The following is a 24131-nucleotide window of genomic DNA, read 5'->3' as shown; positions in this document are numbered from 1 at the left end:
AAAAATATATCAAAATGGATGGGTTAACTTCAACTGTATCCTCTAATATAAAAATACCCGAAACCATTGTTATAACAAATGAAACAAATGAAGGATTAAAAGGTAAATGTATTAAATAGATATTTAACAAATTTTTTAAACAAGTGTATTATTTTATTTATTAATTTTTTTTTATAATTAAATGATTCTCTTTATGATCAAAGACGAGAGGAAAAAAACTCGTAAGTTTATTTTTTATAATCCTTCAAATTTAAATCATTAAATCTTGAAACGATAATAAATTTTATTTTTTTAAAATTAAAATTTTAGAAAAAAGACCTAATTCTCTAATATCAGCTGAAGAATTTCCTAGGAAAAAACAAAAGATTAAAAAGAGCTGGAAAAAGAAAAAAATCATAAGGCGTAATAAAGGTTGCGAGAAATTTCCAAATTCCTATTTTTTAACAACAATTTTTTAGTTGTTTTTTTTTAAAAAAAAAAAATATTTAATTTATAAATTAGGAGTGATTGATTTGGACATCCAATGCGGAGTAATTGCGCCACCTGATAATACGCCTTGTACACGCTCATTAAATTGTAAGAAACATTCGTTGGCTTCGAAACGAAATGTGGGTAGATCACAGTCATATGTCATTCTACTTATTAAATATCAGAAAAACAAAAAATCTATTGGGCGTCATCAAGGTATTCTAATTTATATGTAACATTTTTGTATAACTTTAATATTATTTTGTCTAATTATTTTATATATTGGCATCTCAAAGATAATAGCGTATCAAAATCAAATGATAACGATAAAAAAGATGATATAAAGAAAGAAGGTGAATTTATAATAAACATAATTTTTTACTTTTAAAATTTTATATTTATTCGGATAAAAAAAAAACTAATAATGTCTTTTTTCATCAACGTTAGTTTCTACTAAAGAAGATAATAATTCACTCGAAAAATAATTCATAATTTAATTCTTTATATATAACAGTTTAATTTGTATCATAATTTTATGTAAGCATTATACCGATTGTATTTATCATAAGTGATTTATTTTAACCAAATCGAGAAGTATACGTTGTATTATATGCCATAATATATTTTTGGTTTATCAGTGAATTTTCTTTTTTGAAAATATCGAAAATTCTATATTCAATTCCATGCATTACTTTAAATATTTTAAACACAAATATTATCATTATAAATAAATAAAATATACTTTATTAATAGCACTTTTTTATTTTTGATAATATTATAATTTCTATCAACAGAAAATGAATGAACTTTTTTAATTAAACGATTTATTTATAACACCAATGCATGTATAAATTACTTGATTGGAGATTACATATTTGTTTCATAAACTACTTCTTTCATGAATTTCCTAATTTGTCCTAAGAATTAACCGGTGAGGAAACGTCCCCTGATTTCATTCTTCTATGTAGATCTTCCCTTTATTTAAACAGTATTTGCCAACGTTTTATGAATGAACTATTTATATGGTGACGTGTCCGTTATGACGGTAACTAAACATAAAAGTATATTCTTAATATTTTCTTGCATAAATTTTAAAAATAACCATCACGAATGTTAGAAGTTATCATTTGTATACAACGCAATCATAAAATAATAAAAATAAACTTTTGTAGAAAACAATTCCTTACTACACGAATAAATAAATACAGTGAAATTCGTAGCGTACAACTATACAACTATGAGATAAATATTATTAATGATAGCAAAACAAGTGGAAATTTTAAATTGGATAAATTTATTAATGAAACTCATATTAAATTCAAAATATTGTGATGATTTTATTAAATGGATTCCATGTTCAAATTTAGATAATGTAAAATATTTGACAAATGGAGGAAATTCAAAAGTTTATTTTGGAACTTGGAATCTACTGTTAAACATTCCTTTGGTTTCAATAGACTTCAAACTAATTATTTTCCAAAGTTACTCTAAAAGCCATTAATGATTCTGATAACATTAATTATCAAATCCTAAACGAGGTAGGGAAAAATAATATCAATAAAATATATATATATTTCTCTGAAATTAATTATCGTGATTTGTTTAGCTTAAAATTCATCATAAATGCCGTAATCCAAGAATTATACCATGAAATAACAAAAGCGCCTACGCCATGGTAATAAGACATGCAAAACATGGAAATCTACGAAATTATATTCGTATGTTTTTTTTCAAAATTAACTTGGACTGATAGAGTAAAAGATTCTTATCAAACTTTCATTCTTTCAAAAGCTTTATTCACCAAATGAATTTACCAATAAGGATTTTAATTATAAAAATATTTTAGTAGATGAATTTTTATAAGTGATTTTGGACTTTGTTAACCAATTGACTCTAAAATAAGCAAAAATTAGAGAAAAACGATATCTTTTCTTTTTTTTTGTCTCATAAATTCATAAATATGATTAATAAATTATATTTTGTTATTTTGTTACTGAAAGTTTCTAGTAGCATTCAAGGAGTTTTGCCTTATATTTGCTCCTGAAATTTTACGATGTAAACCATATACAACACAATCAGAGGTGTATAGTTTAGAATTAACTTCAGATGAACCTCCATTTTCAACTAATCATCATGACGTAGGTCTTGCGCTTGTAGTTCTTGACCATTGAGGCCTGAAATTGTTGAAAAGGAACACCAGAATTTTATACTATCATTATGAAACAATGTTGGAGTCATGATCCCTTAAAAAGACCTGATGCTTCTCTTTTACCGAAATTATTTGAAGAAATGTGATAATATAGCTTTATTAACAATTGCTTGTTATTCATCATCTAATTTTGTAACTAAGAATAGTGTTAACATTATAACACTTAAAAATAAATATTATTTATACAGGTCATATAAATAAACTGGAAGTGGTGGCCATTGTTTAATTTCTATTATTAATAATTTTTGTCAGTTATCTAAAGTAAGATCATTATTATTCTTCATAAATTTTGTAAAATATATCATGATAATAAATGTCTGGTGACTCTGGTCTCAGTGTTCAAAAAGACAGGATTTCTCCGCCACCTTTGTACAAACTAAATGGAACGTAACACAATTTGTAATAAATATAAAACTTCAATTTGCTTATATTTTTTTTAAAAAAAAATTGGTCTTTTTTTTTCAATAAAAAAAAAGGTGTAATAATGTTACAAAAGTGTTTAGTCTATAAGTTTCATATATACTGTGTTTAAAATCAAAATAATTTCATAAACATTAAGTAAAATTATGAAGTTCATTGTTCAAAGTTTTCTGATAATTAGTTATTTTATTCACTTACTCTAAATTTTTATTTCTATTTTTACTTTAGAAAGGCAGGCAAACTTCCAAATTACGATATAATTTGACTAGTAATGCAAATCTCAAATAGGACCCACCCTTCAATAAATGCATACTAACTAACAGTAGCCGTATTGCTACAATATTGCACCATCACAAACTGGGGAGTGGGGAAGAAAAAAAAAATAAAGGAAAAAAATTTTTAATCTAAGAAATCCAGGCCATATTGGTTTTTCATGTATTCGTGTTATGTGTAAATACTGTCAGGCGTAAAATAATCCATTGTTATAAAACTGTGTTATTATTCATTGCCAAAAAAATTATTGGATACTTGAACGCGAGCTTGATTCGGGAGTAGGGATAACGTTGTTATCCATTTAGGAGTAGATGCTCACGTGGCAGAGATATAGGTGGAATTTGTTTCAGAAATGCTATAAAGATGTAGGTTGATTAATAAGAAATAAGTTCAGAAAGAAATCACATGTTAAGACATGTAAGGTAATATAATGTAACCAACTTGAGTAACGCAATTCAAAGATTGACATAGCGTAAATTATTTATATCCGAATTTTGAATATTTATTGAATATAGTTTCAAATTATGTTTCAATGAATTTCAACCTGGAGTAATGGACATTTAAACTTTAAAGAGAAGAGAAAGTTTCTCTAGTTGTGTGTAACTGATATCTCGAGTTCCTTTTAGCAACTTCACTTTTCTATTATTTCTGTAAAACAATGCCAAATATCCCTCTCCTATTCTATACAACTCAATTACCGAACTATCAAAACCTGTAAGAAATCATTTATTTCGATAGAAGCATAGAAAAAATTCAAATTTTTTGCATGAGGAATTTAGGAAAGATAAATAAAGTAGAAAAAAAAAGGTAACAAGAACACTGATACGTTATGATTAACATTCCATGAAACTTTGCTTAATATTTTTATTATTTACAGTAATTATGTTCACTCATTTTCAATCACAACGGCTAATAAGATAGATCTATAGTTCTCATTGAACTTGTTTATGAAAAATTATATTATTGGTAATATACTGTATGTCTTACGTCAAATGAAGCTAATTAAAATTTATTTATCACCATTTACAGTGGTGAATGGTTATAGGATCGATCAAATCAGATATTTGCAAATTCTCAACAAATAATTATAATGGGAAAGGAATCTATTTATTTTTTTATTTATTTTTACTTAGAAAAGATAAATACATCGTTTAGTTACAGACTCATTATAACTACAAGACATAATATAAGTACACAGCTAATAAACTAGACGTACAAATCCAACAGGTGGACCCACCCTTCGTTAGAACGAACTGACTAATGGAGATATAGTCGCCATAGCAGTGAACGAATAAAGGAATTAGAAGCTAAAGTAAAAATAGGGAGAAGCGTACCGAGAAGACAATCAAATAAAAAAAATTATAATGATCCATATTTTTCTTTCAACATTCAAGGTCGCCACCTGTAAATACTGTCATAGGTGGAGTGGTTCACACTATTCAAAATTATTTTGTATAAAAGTGAATGGAATATATAATATAGACTAATATTAAAATGCTACCTGTTATAAAAATATTAGACTCATTACTATATATAAAATAAAAGTAAAAAAAAAAACTAATACATAGTATCAATTATGCCGACTACTGGGGAGTCTTTAGGGGAACCAGCAGAAGGGCATGGACATTTCATCTGATGTATAGAACTTTTCCCAACGGAGGTGGTGATAATAAAGGAATCCCGTTTTAACAGTCACTGTCCAAGTTTTTTAGTATTGTCCAATGTAGGCAGATCGTTTAGTGTACGAAGGGATTTGTAGAATTCAAAGCCAAGCTCTTCAAATTCAGATCTCAAGTTATCCATACGAAGGATATAAGATTTCAACATCTTTATGTCGAGTTGGAAGTTTATGCATACTCGTGCTATGAAATTGAGCATCATGGACGTGAGCAAAAGCAAATGAAGGTGTTGGAACCATTCCAGAGATCCTGAAGGACTGTAAATTTGATAGTGTCCAGTATAAATTGGCACAGTAGGTATAAATTGTTGTAAATGTTCAGGTACAGAAACACTTGGAGGTGGTAAAAGGTTAAAATTCTCAACAGTAATAACTGTATCAGGAGGTATAGGAGCATCCACTAAAGGGATGTTCATTGTTGTTGATGTATTTGGTGTATCTGCGGAAGCAATAATTCTGCCTTGAGCGAATACTAGCACAAGATATTTATAATCTTATGCATTAGGAAATGTATATTTATTTTTGTATTTAAGGTGCTTAATAGGTTTGTTACCTTTTGGATGAGAACAATATGCTGCAGATGGTCCATTTCATCCAACAATTTCTAAATCAACAGAACCAGCAGAATCAGCAGAGTTGGGGAGCGTTCTTACCAACTTTTAGTGGGGAAGATCAGCAAGATCCTATTGTCTGGCTTAGAGATTATAATGCTGCCGCTGAAGCCAATGGTTGGAATGATGTTTGGAAATTGCAAATAGTACCAGCTTATTTATGGTCTGCTGCAGCTGAATGGTATCAATCGTTAAAGTAAGATAACCCAGGATTTGTTACTACTTGGATTGCAGGTTTTAATGGAAATGTTAACAATTTTGAAGATAGATTTTTGAGAAGATTTTGAACAGCAGCAATGATTGAAGCATGGACTATTGAATTAGAGCAAAGAATATAAGGACCTGATGAAACAGTTGAGCATTATGTTTCTGTTCTGCAAAAGTTATTTACTAGAGTAGGAGGATATAATGAAGCCCAGAAAACTCAGAAGTTTATCTCAGGACTTATTTGAGATTTGTACATAATGGCGCAATCAACACATGATGGAACATTCCAAAATGCAATAGATAGAGTAAAGAGATGTGAAATGACTCTTATGGCTGGGAAAAACAAAAGCATAAGCAACTATGGCAGTAGTGCTCAATTGGAACCACTCAATTGACACAAATGATGATGGAACTTTCAAAGTCTGTCTCAGAACTCAAGAATGAAATTAAAGAAAAAGTAGGAAATCGATCTCATTATAATGGCAGTAATAATAACTCTCAATGGAATAGAAATAATAACAACAGTGATAGTAATGGAAGTAGCAATAATAGTTATAATCCTACAGGAGGAAATAGATTGCCTATTGTTTGCTATGCATGTGGAAAACCAGGACATATTAGTAGAACTTGTCCACAAAGAAATAATAATAAAAGTGGTGTAGCTGCAACAGTACTGAATCAACAATCTCAGCAACCTCAACCTGCTCAATTTAGTACAGCAATTGTTGGCCCAAAAAGGTGCACGAATATTAGCATCATATCAAAGTTTTTGCTTCTCTTGACTCTTAATAATATTGTCTTGAGCTATCTGTCTATCATCATTCAATTTCCAGTAAATAATTGGATTTTTTACAACAATTGGGCTTGAAAATCATTATTCAGGTTATTATTATTAGGCAAGTTTGGTATCTCTATCTCAATTGGTAAAAGTGCATCTTGTCCATATATTTGATAAAAAGGTTCAAATTGAGTTGTTTGTTGCTAAATTGTTCTGTACACAGATAAAACAGATGGTAAATACAAATCTGGTTGTGCATTGAATATTTTGCTAAAGTTTCACATAAAACCCTATTAAAATGTTTTGATCAGTCAAAAGAACCCTTGAACACCCATGATGGCAGATTATATTCTCATAAAAGTAAGAAACCACTGATGTTGCTTTAGCATTTGAGAGAGCACATGCTTCAGGCCATTTAGTTAGATATTCAGTTGCAACAACAATATACTTGTTCCCTTGTAAAGTAGTTGGTAGTAGTCCTACAATATCCATTCCAATATGATCAAAAGATATATAGGATGTAAAGATTTATTTCTTTGAGATTTCTTCCATTTTTGGCATATATCACAAGAGTTAATATATTCTTTAATGTCATTCCCCATATTGGGCCAATAGTACTTGAGAAAGATTGATCAATAGGTTCCTTGAAATCCAAAGTGTCCAGCCAAAGGGTCTTCATGAAATTGTACAGAATCTTTTCCTTTTTATCTTACTTAATCACTCACAAGAGTTGGTTAGGCCTTTTCTTATTCTTTTGATATAACAATCCTTCACTTGCAATATATTCATTAGCCTTTTGTTTAAAAACTTGTTTCTGATTTTCTGCAATGAGTTATGCAATTGTAAGGTCTCTAGATACTGAAGTATATTCAAATATTCAGTTGTATCCATTTTTCTAGTAGAGTATACAGTAAATGATAAAAAAAGCTAAATTAATTAATCCAAGTTGACTTGGCAACTGGCTATAAAGATTATAGTCAATAAAATAAAATGCAAAACAAATATAAAAATAATGAAACAGGAAAAAAAAAATAATTGAATATATGACAACAAGAGATGTTAAACAAATATAATAAAATGAATTTAAAACAAATATAAAAAATGTTCAAGTTAACTTATCAATTGATAAAAAAAAAATATTAAATGAAAATAAAAGAAACAAATATAAAAATGAATAATCCAAATTGGTATATATAAAAATTTTTCCAATAGTAATAATGAGTCAACTGAAAAACAATAAAGAAAATGGCATTTTTTTTTTTTTTGAATGGAAAATTAGTCTAGTATTGAATTCATAATTAGCTGTCAACATTAGATCTAACAGGTATTGTGATATTGAATAAATGTTTGAGTGCTGAATGGTCAGTTATAAGTTTGAATCTTTGTTTATAAACATAAGTATAAAAGTGTTTAATAGCCCATATAACAGCTAAGCATTTCAATTCTGTTGTAGTATAATTTTTCTCTGCCTTGCTAAGAGTCCAACTGGTATAAGCAATAACATGTTCTTGATTTCTTTTATCCAATTGTAATAGTATTGCTCCCAGTCCGGATATTGATGCATCTGTAAATAAAATAAACTGTTTATCAAAGTTTGAAAATATAAAGATTGGTGATGTAACTAAGCATTTTTTTAAAGTATTAAAAGCTTTATTTTGTTCTGCAGTCCATTGATTCCCTTTTTTAACAGTTTGTTTATGGTATTGCAATCCTTGCAAAGTTTGGAACAAAGTATTGATAGTATAATGCTAAGCTAGGGATTGGAATCGAAAATCGAATCTTTACAAGATTTTCTTATAGATGACCAACCTGACTTTGAATCAGTTTTTAATTTCAGTAACACTTGGCCGGCATGAAAAATTACTTTGGAGTCAGGTTAACTTATATGTAAAAAATTGCTGAGAATCGATTCTCGAGAATCAATTTTACTATGTTTTGTCAATTTTTGATTAATCGATTCCAATCCCTATGTTAAGCCTAAAAATCCTTGCAGTTAGTTGTATTGTATTTTTAGTTTAGGAAAGTTCTTCACCTTTTCAGTTTTTTCTGGATTAGTTTGTATACTTTGAGTACTTATGATATGTCCTAAAAATTCCAATTCAGCCTTCACAAAAGAACATTTTCCAGGATTCAGTTTCAATCCTGCTGCTTGTAAACAATCAAATACAATACCAAGATGTTTTAGATGTTCTTCAAAGGTTCTAGAGTATACAATAACATTATCAAGGTAGACCATTCCATTAGCCTTTGAAAAGTTGCTGGAGCATCAGTGACCAAATGGCATTACCTTAAACTGGTATATCCAAAATTGTGTAATGAAGGCAGTTTTAGGTCAGTCCTTTAGATCTACTTCCACTTGCTAATAGCCTCTAGTCAAGTCTAAAGAAGTGAACCATTTAGCTTATCCAAAAGAATCTAACATATCATCTATTCTGGGTAGAGAATAAGAATCTTTTTAGGTAATACTATTTAGTCAATGCGTAATTGCTGCTTTCCATTTTTCTTTTGAACTAATACAACTGGAGATGCCCAAGGTTCTGTAGAACATTCAATAAGTCCTTCTCTTAACAATTAAGCAATTTTTTGTTCAATGAACTTCCTTTCAAGCTGGGATGTACAATACCAATACTTACAAATAACCTTTCCTTTTTCAGTATTAATAGTGTGTTGAATTAAGTTTGTTCATCCTAATTGAGAAGATTTCCAAGCAAAGTCATTTTATCACTGCAATAAGAACTCCATTAGGCTTATACTTTGATTATCTAACAATTTTCCAATTGATAGTTCCATTAGTGTAATCTTAGAAAGGTCTTTTATATCAGCATGATTATATTTAATTTCTTGAGTAAGCTCTTCATATTCCTAGTATGATTTCTTTTGACAATAATAACATAATTGTCTATTACTTTCATTTACAATATTTCTTATAGTATCTGAATCATATAGCTGGCTTGTTAAAAAAAACTCCTGTTGTTCTTTTGTTGGAGTGCTTTGCCTTTTATTGGAACTTAGTTCAATGATAATTTCTGGTGATATCTATTGTATTGCTTCATGTTTAATTAGATCATTCCAACATGTCAAACACTTTGCTTAAATCTTTTGTTTAACTCAGTAAAATGATTCTGCTGATAGTATTTTTGTTCAATTATATAAACACCTTTATTAGTTAATATTGGACTTGGGTCAAATAATGCAGTATAAAATAACCTATTTTTGAGTTTTACCTCTTTATATTCTTCATCTTCATCTTCATTTTCTATTTCTTCCTCTTCTTCTTTTTCTGAACCTTCTTCAATTTCTTCTACTTTTTTTGCATCTGATACTAATTGATATTCAACAAGAACTCTAGCCTCTTTTCCTTTCCAACTTATAATCATGATTGAAGTTTCATAATCTATATTGGCTTTCACTTTTCTTAACAAATTATTTCCAATAATAACACTATATGTTTCAGATTCAGTTACTACCATATTAATTGGAACTTCAATCCCTTGTACTGTAATAATTGGAAAGTTCAAGACTTCTCCCATAGGTATCTTTCTTTTACATTAACATTAACCATAGATGCAATAGATGGTCAATCAATATACACTTCCAATTTTGATAAGAAATGGTAGGCAACAATACTTCCAGTGGCTCCACTATCAATGATAAGAAGGTACCTTAACTCCTCTTACAATGGCATCACAACACATTGCAGTAGAGCTCTGGTTCCCTTTCAGTTCCATATTACTAAAGTGAATCTTTCATGTAGTTAGTTTCCTAATTCCTCTTGCAAGCTCAATTTTATATTTAGGAGCTATTTTTATTAGTTGTCCAAAGATGATTCATGCCTGTGGATGTTTAATATCTTTGACCATTGAGTAAGATTGATTTTTGCCTTATTAATATCCTCCACTGATTGTTGCAGTTGCTGATCATTCTCTATCATTACAGGTCCAGGAATGCTCTAAACATTAGGTACATCCATTTGGGAGGTGGTGGTGGTGATATATTACCATTTTTATCTTCTTTCTGAATGTTATATGATTCAGTCTTTTTTCATGTACTTTTAAGCACCTTGTTTGATTTTTCAGCTGAATATGCTTCATTCCCTCTAATTTTACTATCATCCCATTCTTGTTTACTTCAAAGTCTACATATATATCACTTGAGGGGTTTCCATTAGGTTCCATATCCTTACCCTCAGAGGATGCACCTACTAGTTTAATAGTTTAAAGATCCATTAGTAGTGCCATTGGCATCTTTTTGGACTAACAATGCTGCACTAAAATTGCTATTAAATCATTGTTAGTTGTTGGTATTCAAATTATTTACACCATTTGTATTCACAGGTTGATTAAATTGAGCAGGTTGAGGTTGCTGAGATTGTTGGTTTAGTACACACCACTTTTATTATTATTTCTTGGACAAGTTCTACTAATATGTCCTGGTTTTCCACATGTATAGCAAACAATGGGCAATCTATTTCCTCCTGTAGAATTATTATTATTATTGCTACTTCTATTACTATTACTGTTATTATTATTTTTATTCCATTAAGAGTCATTATTACTGCCATTATAATGAAATCTATTTCCTACTTTTTCTTTAATTGCTAATTCGGTTAAGATCAGCAGTGTCCTACTATGTAAAATTGGGGAAATTGGTGCAAATAATAAAAATAATTATCATATGATCTAATAATCCAATTTTGATGAACTTTTTTTTGTTCTGTAAGTCTGGATTACCTTTATAAAATAAAAATAATTTCATTGAAATTGGACCATTAGGTTGTGAGATAATCACAAAAACATATTTTACTGACAACAATCAGATTCCATTAATAACAAAGCAGACAATTATCTCCTGATTTAGTGATCCAATTTCGATAAACTTTTTTTTGTTATTTAGATCTCAATAATCTCTACATAATAAAAAAATTTTGTCAAAATTGGGCCTCTAGATCGTGAGATAATTGCGAAAACATATTTTGCCAGACGATTTTTAGATTCATGATATGGCAAAATATATCTTTGTGATTATCTTCCGATCTAGCAGTCCAATATTGACAAACTTTTTTTTATTGTGAAGAGGAGGTTAAGACCTAAAAGACAAAAAAAAATTATTGAAATTGGATCACTGAATTAGGAATCAATTCTTTTTTTATGATTTACTAAAATTTAGTCATAATAATAATATGAAATACTTTTTCACGATTTTCTTATAATTTAGTATTTCAATTTCAATAAATTTTTTATTTTATTGAGGAAATCAAGATCTATAAAACAAAAAAAAGTTCATTGAAATTGGATCATTGGATCAAGAGATAATTATTTTCTTTTTTTGCCCCGATTTTACATAGTAAGACACTGCCGATCTTAACCGAATTAGCAATTAATTTCATTCTTGATTCTAAGATGGACTTTGAAAGTTCCATCATCATTTGTGTCAATTGAGTAGTTTTCAATTGAGCACTACTGCCATAGTTGCTTATATTTTATTTTTCCCAGCCATAAGAGTCATTTCACATCTCTTTGCTCTATATATTGCATTTTGGAATGTTCCATCATATGTTGATTGCATCATTATGTACAAATCTCAAGTAAGTTCTGAGATAAACTTCCAAGTTTTCTGAGCTTCATTATATCCTCCTACTCTAGTAAATAACTTTTGCAGAACAGAAACATAATGCTCAACTGTTTCATCAGGTCCTTATACTCTTTACTCTAATTCAATAGTCCATGCTTCAATCATCACTGTTGTTCAAAATCTTCTCAAAAATCTATCTTCAAATTGTTAACATTTCCATTAAAATCTGAAACCCAAGTAGTAACAAATCCTGGGTTATCTTGCTTTAATGATTATACCAATCAGCTGCAGTAAACCTCAAATAAACTGGTACTACTTGCAATTTCCAATCATTCCAACCATTGGCTTTAGCGGCAGCATTTTAATCTCTAAGCCAGGCAATAGGATCTTGCTAATTTTCCCCACTAAAAGTTGGTAAGAACACTTCCCAACTCTGCTGATTCTGCTGGTTCTGTTGATTTAGAAATTGTTGGATGACTAGGCCATCTGCAGCACATTGTTCCCATCCAAAAGGTTACCATTATTAACATTGTTATTCTGATTGTTGTTATTATCTTGTGAGAATAAGTTTTGAACTTGTTGCTGAAACAATCAATTATTCTGATTCTGTGGAACTTGTTGATCCTGAAATAATGGTATGTCTTGTTCTTGTCAGATTCTTTGTTCTCCTTCCATTGGGTTAGATGAAGCTGATATAGCTCGTAAAAGTGGTATATCTTGAGGTATTTGTAGGTCAAAAATTTGTTGATCCTGTGGTAAAACAGGTTGATTTAGTTCTTGATTGCTCTGTTGGAAAGTTGTTTAATCTGTCCAAGTTTAGAAGGTTCAATCTTTCTTCTTCTTCAGAGGATAGATCACCATTTTCTCCTTCGGATTCAGGAATTACTAAGGTCTCTGGCTCTCTGTATTCTCTTCTCAAAGTTCAACAAATGATCAGGATGACTGCTGCGGTATTTCTGATCTTCCCTTCAAAGTCTGCATAATTATTGATAAAGATTTCCCAAAATTTAACAAATTATAGAAGGGTCTTGCCTTATATGGGGCATCAAATGTTATATCTAATTTGGTTTGGAGTGATAACTAACATTGGAGATGTCAAGCTGATTAGTTGTGAGCTTGTGGCAAAAAGTCAAACAGTCAAGATTATAGGTGTTTCAATAATATTGTAACAAAATATAAGTGTATCACTAATAATTTCTAATAGAAAATTAGCAATAAAAGTGTAATTCTGGTAAAATAATGTAAGAGTTTCTTAAGGATAAAAAAATTCTATCAAACAAATAACAACAAAACACAAAGGTGAAACAAGTAAAGTGCACGAAAAGTTTAATACTGTAAAAAAAAACTATCAAATCATACAAAAAAAAATAATACTTTGGAATTTGGATAACACAATCTAAACTCTCTGTTAGATCTACTCAGGTATTAACAACTTTTATTCAAAAGAAAATATTGCCCTATATATGATCCTATTATAATAATATGATTAATCAATCAATTGTTCTTTTCTCATTGCAATTATCTGTAAAAACCTTTCTATTACCATTTTGTATAAGTTCCATATATATGTCTATATGATTCATCAACTATGTAAATCTCAAGAAACTTCTCTAGCTAACTAATAAAGCAATTTTACTAATGTTATAATAATTAAACTGATACTTATAGTTGAATATTTATGAGTCAAAAGCAATAACAATACTAAAAGTGGTTAATTAATGTAAGTAATTAATAAAACTAAAATATATTATAAGAAATGTTTTATATTGTAATAAACTTAATCATAGGATTTCTGCGCACTGCATCATGTGACTTGTTCGATTTCTATGGGTAACCCTAACAATAATTTTAAATAATTCTATCTAAGCAAAAATTTTGGTAACATTTTGATAAATTGTGATTCTAGGAAAAGGAAATGATGTTGTCTCGCTTTGTAAAGTTTTCAATGTGCAGGCAATTTGTTTCTTGTTACGATAAAAGATACTTCTACACAAACGCTGGAATCAAATTTGTTGTTTATGTAAGGATTCTTTGAAGGTACATGTCTTAAATTTTCAAAATGTTTTTGGTACATATATCAATTGCCTTTGACAAGCACGTTTTTGTGCCCATTCGCTTGATATTGACTAGGGATGGCAACGGTCGGTCACGGTCGGTCAAACGGTCGGTCAAAACTGGTCAGTTAAACGGTCAGTCAGAGCCTTTGACTGACCGATATCGGTCACGGTTATTAACTGGTCATGACCGGTTATAACCGTAACCATTGCCATCCCTAATATTGACAGTGTAAGAAATACCCAGGCAATGAGAAAAATTACGTTTCTCATGGCGTTCACGCCATGTATTAAATAGGAGGTTTGCGTGGTGTTTTGTGAGAAGTGAGGATAGTAGTATTCACGCGAAGTTTTTTAATAAAATTGTATTTTTCAAGGTATTTTTGATGTATTACGCAGGTACGTCAATGGTTAGACATAATGAAAGGGCCAGGAACGGTACATGTATAATAATGTACTGGGTCTAAATGATGATTTCTGGAGTGAAATAAAAATGATAACATTTGTAAGAAAAATGTAAAAAGATTTTTGTAGATTCCGGCGTTGATGTTGATCGCCACATGATTTGATGATATTAATATTTTCCAACAATTTGGAACAAATTAGTTGGAAATATTTTTGTTGAATACGTCATTGGAGAACTTTTTGGTGAGAAAAAAAATGCGTAAGCATTGTGCTAAGTTGCTATAAAGTTGAAATTTAGCATTGGGAAATCTACTCGTTGAATTGTACCGAATAGGGGTAGTATTTATTTGTGTGTATTTTAAGATGGTGCTTAGTTTTTGATCTTCTTATCTCGTAACCAGCTCGATTAAATCTTCCCTAGCATAACCAACAAATAAAAGCTCAGAATATTAACTTGCTGTTCACCTATTTCTTTATACATTTTATTTTTTGGAAACCTTGGAAACCTATATTTAATATATAAATACTGTCTTTCCTTTTTATTTATTTCTTTTTATTATTTTTATCACATATATTATAAACAATAATATTAATTTTACGTTTCTTTGAAATTTTTAAAGTTTGTCTTAGCAAGTATTAAAGTAATTTATATATATTAATTTTATATATTTTTACGTTTTTTATATAAATATCACAAACTTGATATATTTTTAGTTAGGTATATGTTACTTTATCAGTTATACAGAGAATTTTAAAAACAAAGAAAAAAAATTTTTTATCTCATAATACATAAAAATTTTTCTGTATTGTTTACAGTATTATTCAATAAAAATAAAAATATAATAAAACTATTTAAAACTTAAAAAATTTATTTTCTATTGACTTTTTACTCTTTTTACTATAAAGATACTTAAATATCAAAAGCCTTTGAATTTTTTCGCGAATGTTTTTTACTTTTTTCAAAGTTAAATGTTAAACAAGATCAACCAATCAAAATTTAGACACCACACTTTATATCACGTGCCCGAGCTTTTTTTGTTGGTTAGGTGTAGGTTTTGATAAAGACATAGTCGAATATAATAAAAGTGTTTATTAAGAAGGTAAAAAATAATAAATAGTGCTCTGAATGATACGAGTCAACCCGGGTTAATTTGACCTGACTCAACTTTTAAATCAGGTTGGTACTAACGATTTTTAATGACCTGTGACCCGCATGACCTGCATGACCCGACCCACCGGGTCAGGTTATAAATTTCCTTGACCCGGGTTTGACCCAGATTGACCCGGATGTTTTTAATTCTAGGAAAATTATAATTTTGGCCAAAATTAAGCCAAGAATTAATTTTAACAAATATTAACATAGCTTAATCAGAAAAATAAAAAAATTAACCTTTGACTTTTGAGAATAATATTTTTCTGATAGCTTTAGAATTCCAATTTATCTTTGATTTGAATATCTGCTAATTATTTTGCCTAATTCTTTGACTTTTATTATATTAAACCAGGTTCAAAATTCGTATTTTTAATTTTATTTTATTTAATTAGTCTAGGAGAAAATAAGAGCTAGTGTTACATGTTTTGTATAACCATTCATGATACAAATTTCAGGTGGCTACTAGTTGTTAATCACTAAGTTGCCTTTTTTTCAAATAAAAAAAATTAATTTTGTTATTATTATAAGAAAATCTCACATAATATAAGTTAGTACAGGATCCCGAACAATATATAAATAGGTCATAGGAAATTGGCAAAATTTTACTATTAGCTCTACGCATTTTTTCAGGGCCGGAATTATGATAATGTCAGTCAGTTACTAAATAAAGTAATATATTTCTTACCAACGTTATCAAAATTTATCTAAAAAAGGAAAGATTTTCATGATTATTTTAGCCTATTCTACGCGTTATTTTTTGTTACCTATTTCAGTATTGCTCAGGGTCCTGTTAGTACCCATTTTACTTAAATGTTCGGGTCTAACCCGGGTTACATGAGTTAAATTATACTCGGTCGAGTCAAGGGTCGGGTTACAAAAATATGAGACCTGAATAAATACGAGTCTTATATTTTTTTATTCAGATCAGGTCGAATATTTCCTCAAAACCCGACTTGACTTGACCCAGTAGGAGCACTAATAATAAATAAAAAAAAAAGACTATAAGTCTATAACTGATAATATATAGTAACTGGATATTATGGCGTAGCAGAAAAAATAAAAAGAAGAGAAACTCTTAAACTCTGAAGTGAAAATATTTGCGCTAGGGGAACGTCTTAATAATTAACTTCACCGGTGAAGGCAGTATAATTCTATTTAAAGCTGAAACTTTAATCATACGTATATACTTTAAGTTATGGAGTGTCTTATTTTCGCACTTGGATTGAGTTTTAAGTGAGGTACTTAAAGAAGATAGCGTACAAAATAGTTGAAAAATTTTTTGTTGAGCCATTTATAGTTTTTAGGAAAATTCAGGAGTTTTTATTTTTTTTTTAATAATGGGAAAGGAATAGAAGAATTAGTTATGAAAATAGCTTATCTAGCTTTATTACGATTGTCTCTTTACACGAATTTAATTTAAACTTACGTATTTTGTATCAAATACTTCAATTATTATTAATTTTTAAATGAGTAGAGCTTAACATGATAATTTCTTAATTATATTCTAAAAGCGTAAGAATGTATATATTTATTATCGATAGATAATATAAGTATTATATAAATAAATTTTATTAATATTTCATATTTCTTAATAAATCTAATTTTCATATTTACAATTTAAAAGAAACAAAAGTCAAAACGGTAGGTGGTTTTGTGATAATTATATCTTTCCGCAATACTATAGGTCACAATTATTAAAAAATTCTTAATCATCGTATAAATGAAAGTCTTAATAATTGAATAAAAATCTGCTGGAAATAACATTCTGATATATATATACTGTATGTACTGTATAAGGACCCCCGAACAATACATGAAAAGTTAACAATAGAGAGTTTGCGTAGAATGAGCCCAAAAAAGTATGTAGATCATTTCCTTTTTTGGATAATTCTGACCAGCATTACATAGTGCTGGCCCTGAAGAGATGCGTAGAGCTATTAGTAAATTTGTGCCGATCTCTTGTTACCTATTTATATATTGCTCGGGGTTATACTTGCCGCCCATTTAAAATCCCCTCCCATTCCCTCCCATCCCCTCCCCTCCCATCCCATATCCCATCTCATCCCAAATCAACAGGGCGGACATCCCCATATTATCACGATATTGCCGATCATTTTGCCGATCACTCGTCCAACATTATCACATAAAAAAATACCGTTGAATTAGTTTTTTCACAAATTCTACATAATAATGTATAAAATTTCAATTTTATTTACTTTATTTATTTATTGTTAATAAATTAGTTCTTAAAATAATTCATAAAGATTTTGTCAAATATCAAACATATATTAATTTTACAATAATTGTAAACATTTATTTAATGATAACTTTTGGGTTATCAAAAATTGTCCAGGTTTATTTTAGCCATTGATTCTTGAATACCTAAATAATATACTATAAAAGTTTCAAGTTTCGCCCAAAGATCTGTGGCTTCGCCCGAAGCTTCAAAGTCAGATTAGCAGATGATCGGCATATATATAGCATATATATTAATTATTGAAAATTTGACGTAAAATCTAACTTTGGAAACACACCTTATTTTTCCATAATACTTTTATATTAAATTATTGATAAATGAAACTAATAAATAAAATAATTTAACATAAATTGTCAGAACATTTATTGCTTGGAATAAAGCTTCAAATTTAACGTGATATCACTTATATCATGATCGGCAAGTGATCGACATTGTGATATAATGCATGTCCGCCCTGTTTCCCAAATCCCAATCCCAAATCCCATCCCATCCCAAATCCCAAATACTCGTGTAACATTTCTCCCATTGGCCAATTATCACGTGACGTTACACAAACTTCCAAAAAAGGAAATTTCGCCTCTCGCAAAAATTGGGTGGATTTGGTTTCACAAGTATTCCAAAAAAGGAAATTTCTATGCCGATTACATAATTCCGGCCGTAATATTTTAGTTTTCGAAGTCTAATGTTAATTCCGGTCAGAATTTATTATCCTACATACCCCAATTTTTAAGAGATTTACCGATCAGATTTTAATGAAATTTATATCATTGGATTTGTATTGATGCAAGGAATTTAATGGCAGTGAAATTATATTCCCAACATTAATATTGACTAAGTTATTATAAAAAATGTATTTTATAATATATTTTATTAAATAACATGTATAAAGCAAGCAATATATAATTGGTTACTTTTAATATAAAAAGTTTTTAAAATATATTTATTCAATTTATTATTTTATATTTTTTATTACAATTTAACTTTGAAGTTTGAATTAACTTAAACCTATCTATTAATTCATCAAAAAAAGGTTGATTATTTATTTCTAATATATAATTTGATAGATATTATTATTATTGCATAAATATTTAATAAAATAATATTTACAAACCAGGAATTAATTAACTGTTAATCTAAAAAAACAATATCAGATATCATCAAAATTATTAATTCAAATAAAATAATCAATATATTACTGAATACTAACTGCTAACATGTTACTTTTAAATAATATATAGTATAAAAAATACATTTTTTATAATAAATCAGTCAATATTAATTTTAGAAATATGATTTCACTGCCATTTAATTCCTTGCATCAAGACGAATCCAAAGATATAAATTTCATTAAAATCTGATCGGTAAATCTCTTAAAAATTGTGGTTTGTAGGATAAGGATTTAAACCTTTATAATTTGTAATTCCGGCCGGAGTTAAAATATAAACTTCGTAAATCTGTTCGGGATCTTAATTTTGCTCATATTCTGGTAATGTATGCAATGCTGGCCAGAATTATATGATCGGCGTAAAAATTTCCTTTTTCGGAATACTTGTGAAACCAAAATCTCCAATTTTTGCGGGAAGCAAAATTTCCTTTTTTGGAAATTTGTGTAACGTCACGTGATAAGTGACCAATGAGATTATTTGGGATATGGGATGGGATTTGGGATTTGGGATATGGGTGGGATTGGGATTTGGGATTGGGATGGGATTTTGGCAAATGGGAGCAAATGGGATGGGATATGGGATGGGATGGGATAGGGGATTCTCCCATCCCATTTAATATGGGCGGCAAGTATACTCGGGGTCCTACTGTATATGTGTCAAATTACGATGCCCCAAACGATATTTCTCGCTTAACAAGATTCATTAAAACTAAAATATATCATGTAATTAAAAATAGCTCTACGAACTCCAATCGTAATGTAGTACGAATTTTCTTTTAGATGATCGCGACCCTTTGTCGTACATGTACACCTTAATAATCTACAAGAAAAAAAAATCCGCCGTACACTCAATTTGTAGCAAAAATTTTTGTATATTTGGTTCATAATCAAGAAAGATTCTTTGTACATTTTCAATCAAGTTAAAATTATTATATAATAATCAGATTAAAAAATCCTAAAATCTGATTATGTTAATTAAAAATGGTTCAGTAATTTTTTCAACTAAAAAATAAATCTGGACCCACTTTATTAAAAAATAGCGCCTGAATTTTTTTATAAAAATAAACTGATTCTATTTTATTATGCATTAAGGAAAATTTTAAATATATCATATCACAATTTCACAATTTTTTCCACTATTGCTTGATTGCAGATCTATCTTTCTAGATTTTGCAAAAAAATATACAATTTAATTGATAATAGCACTATTATTAAAGAATAGTCGTTCATTTACAATTTTGTACAATAGTTTTGATGTATAATTTGATTAGACAATATTAAATGTATGTCGTACAACGGTACAATACAAAAAAAATTTCTGCCGATGTCGTACACTTGTGCTGTTGTAAGACCTGAGCCCATAGAGAATTATGTTTGCCACCTCAGGTATTAACAAAATGACTCTTTATTAATAATATAAATAAATACAATAATATGCTTGGTTTAATAACATTAAATAACAAAATAAATGATTCATAACAAAATTCGTCTAATTTTCTCTCCCAAAAGGTGATCTTCGCGCCTTTTTATGTTTGTTTTTGGTGTAACTAAATTCATAATTTCAATTCATGGATTTAAATTATCAAAGTATTTCCATTGTTTTAAAGTATTTCCATTATCTTAATTTTGTATCCATTTGATCATCATAAACTCCTGAATTATGATTTATAATATTAACGTAGTGATCAACAAATTACTCACTTGACATCTCAGATCACTTAATTTCACTCAATTTAGTACCTTTCGGATCTTCATTTATCCTTAAATCTCGTGACTAATAGTTTAATGTCATCTCGGACCAATTATCCTTGATTCTCATGACTAATAGTTTAACGACTTTTCGGTCCATAATAAAAATAAAAATAAGTTAAAATTTTATACACTAAGACTAAATGTAATACTGCGCCCCACAATTAATAAATTTACTAGGTATACTACGGCATTACAACTATCCCCCGCATGAAAATTTAATGCCCTCATTAAATTTATTCTAAGAATCGAACTCGTGTCTCGAAGTGGTAGGTGCGAATTATACCACTAAATCAAGCATGCGTCTTTACTTGACTTAGCTGCGTCCTGCGGCTGTTCCCGTGGTTTGTCATATGTTCTTCTGAATTTCACGGTTTTCTTGTACCGGATTTCACTTAGGTCTTTCTTTGGAATTTTCATTAATTTTTCCTATTTTTCCAAAATTATTTTTATGTCATGTGATTTTATTTCACATGATTGTAAATTATCTTTATTTTTCTAAGTCTATTGATGATGGTTATCATTTACTCATCGGTGTATGGTAAGTCTTTAATAGTTCTCCATTTACAGGTGTTTTCTTGATTACACCCTTAATATCTTTAATTTTGTAGGCTCCGTTTGGTAGTATTTCATGAATGTAAAATGGTCCCAACCATTTTGATTCCAATTTTCCAGATAATTGTTGTGCTTTGGCCTTATCATAAAGTAATATTTTATCTCCAATTCCAAAGGTATGTTCTTTAATTATTTTTCTGTCATGATACTCTTTTTGTTTTATTTGAGATTTTAATATTTGTTCTTTTGGCTTCATATCGGATTTTTGGTAGTTCTTCTAATAATCCAACTATTCTATTACTTAGGTTAATTTCCTTGATATTTTCATCCATTATTGTCCGTACATTTCTTCCGTATGTTAAATAAAATGGTCGAATTCTTGTTGAACTATGCTTTTTATTTCGGTAAGCAAATAATATGGGTGCTATCCTTTGATCCCAATCATCTTTGGTTGATAATTTTGCTAATGCTTGACCTAATGTTCGGTTGAATCTTTCAACAAGTCCGTTTGTCTCTGGATGATAACTTGTAGAAAAATTCCATTTAATTTTGAATTTTTCCATTAATTCCTTAATCATTTCATTATTGAAATGACTTCCTCTATCACTCAATATTTTCATTGGACATCCATGTCTACAAATGATGTCTTCATAAATAAATTTTGATACTTCTTTGGCAGTTGCTTCTTTTACTGCTTTGGCTTCTGGCCATTTTGTAAAATAATCCATTGCTACTATGATGTATTTATTACCATTTGTTGTTGTGTTCAATGGTCCAACAAAGTCAATCCCGATTTGATACCATGGTTCTACTACTTTAATTGGGTGTAATTCATTTTTCCCTTGTGGTTTTCCTCTTCTTTGACATTCATCACATGTCCTTACATATCTTTCAACATCATTCAGCATATTTTCCCAATAATATTTATCTTTTAAATTATCATAAGTACTTTTGATTCCCATATGTGCCGATAATTCATGACTGTGAGCTAAATATAGTGCTCCCATCTTTTCAAAGTCTTCTATTATTCTTATGTTTTTACCATTTTTCTCAATATGCTTTTTACCATCAGTTACTCTGATGTTATCCTTAATCTCAACATTTTTAACCTCTATTGGTGGTTTATCTCCATCTAATTCTATTACTTTATTATATACTTTTTCCCAATCTGTGTCATTATTCGATATTTTAATATTAGCATATTTTTCTCCTTCGTAAATATCTTGACATTCTTTAAATGATTTCACCATCTCCATATATCTTTCTTCATCTAATAATGGATATGATGTTTTATGTCCTTGATCCTTTTTCGAATGTTCTCTACCTTTGTAATTTTCCCAACATTTTTCATTTTCTAAAAATATCACTATTGATTCATCAATTATCCTTTTGTTCCTAAATACTTCCTTTTCTAATAGGTGGTTCTCATATCTTGTTATGTATCCTCTGTCGAATGATGGTGTTTGTTGATAAAAGTACTCACTATAGGGACTTTTATCTAATATTAACCAATCCTCATTATCATGTTCTTCCATTCTCCTGTTGATTTGTTCGACAACTTCCTTCCTGAATTCCCATTCTATACCTTTCTTTGGTATTTTATACTTATCATTGTCCTCTCTTCTCCTTTTAAAGGTGTTAAACCTCACACTTTGTCCTACTTTTTCAAATTCTTTTATAAGTTTATTTACAATGAATGTTTTTCCAGTACCATCAACTCCACATATGATTATTATTTTAGGTCCCATTTTTACATAATTCTGATAATTTTAGCTTGTTTACTTTACTTAATATCACCTCTATTTGTAATATTTCCTCTTGAGTTTCCAATATTAATGGTCTTTCTTCACTATCTTCAAAATTTTTGGCTTTGAATTTATAGTTATAATTTATCCTGTTTAATTCCTTTGTTATACCTTCTAAATTTTCGATTATATCCTTTATTTTATGATTTGTATTTCTTACCACTTGTTCCATTTTTTTTTTGAAAAGTAACTCTTTTACCCGTCTATTTATATTATCCTTGATAAGGCATCTGCATTTTTATTTTCTTTTCCTGGTCTATGAGTTATTTCAAAATCATACTGTTCTAATTCCATGACCCATCTTGATCTCTTTCCTTTTGGTACTTTTGCAGTCATTAATCCCTTCAAAGCTGCATGGTCTGTTACTACCTCAAATTTTCTATTGATCAAGTATTTATGGAAATGTTGTATTCCCCATACAATTGCATAACATTCTTGTTCGGTTATTGGCCATCTTTGTTCTGTCCTGTTTAAACTTTTACTGGCATATTCTATTACATATTCTTGACCTTTATCATCTTTTTGAGCTAGCACTGCCCCTAATCCTATTCCTGAAGCATCTGTAATTAATATAAATTTCCTTAACCAATCTGGTTGTCTTAACACCGGTTCTTCGGTTAATTTCCTTTTTAATATTTCTAATGCTTCATGTTGTTTGATGCCCCATTCAAACTTTTCATCTTTTCTCAATAAAGATGTTATTGGTTTTACTATTTTTGAAAAATCTTTAATAAATTTTCTATAATACGTACATAACCCCAATATTGACCTTA

The 24131-nt window shown here is 29.1% G+C and overlaps 3 protein-coding genes across 3 annotated transcripts; 1 reads left to right on the top strand and 2 right to left on the bottom strand.

Annotated features, from left to right (window-relative positions):
- Positions 1-1222, top strand: OCT59_017835 (uncharacterized protein). Its single transcript, XM_025320202.2, has 6 exons — positions 1-102; positions 204-221; positions 310-411; positions 502-684; positions 765-821; positions 916-1222. Exons 1-6 carry the CDS (start codon positions 15-17, stop codon positions 951-953), a joined length of 486 nt encoding a protein of 161 aa, XP_025171910.1. The 5' UTR covers positions 1-14; the 3' UTR covers positions 954-1222.
- Positions 1223-5062: 3840 nt separating this feature from the next.
- On the bottom strand, positions 5063-5464 carry OCT59_017834 (uncharacterized protein; the record flags this gene model as incomplete). Its single annotated transcript, XM_066137753.1, has 1 exon — positions 5063-5464. The coding sequence occupies one exon, from the start codon at positions 5462-5464 to the stop codon at positions 5063-5065; it is 402 nt and encodes a 133-aa protein (XP_066004299.1).
- Positions 5465-23290: 17826 nt separating this feature from the next.
- Positions 23291-23530, bottom strand: OCT59_017833 (uncharacterized protein; the record flags this gene model as incomplete). The annotated part of the gene is made up of 1 exon (XM_066137752.1): positions 23291-23530. One exon carries the CDS (start codon positions 23528-23530, stop codon positions 23291-23293), a length of 240 nt encoding a protein of 79 aa, XP_066004298.1.
- Between the last annotated feature and the right edge of the window lie 601 nt (positions 23531-24131).

This window comes from Rhizophagus irregularis, chromosome 26, assembly GCF_026210795.1.
Source record: "Rhizophagus irregularis chromosome 26, complete sequence".
Classification (NCBI taxonomy): domain Eukaryota; kingdom Fungi; phylum Glomeromycota; class Glomeromycetes; order Glomerales; family Glomeraceae; genus Rhizophagus; species Rhizophagus irregularis.
The sequence above is the reverse complement of the archived record's forward strand: the minus strand, read 5'-3'. Positions and strand labels throughout refer to the sequence as shown.

Coding starts and splice junctions, on each gene's coding strand:
- OCT59_017835 (XM_025320202.2), top strand. CDS start 15: ATGGATGGGTTAACTTCAACTGTATCCTCTAATATAAAAATACCCGAA. Junction 412..501: donor AATCATAAGGCGTAATAAAG/GTTGCGAGAAAT, acceptor TTTATAAATTAG/GAGTGATTGATTTGGACATC. Junction 685..764: donor ATCTATTGGGCGTCATCAAG/GTATTCTAATTT, acceptor GGCATCTCAAAG/ATAATAGCGTATCAAAATCA.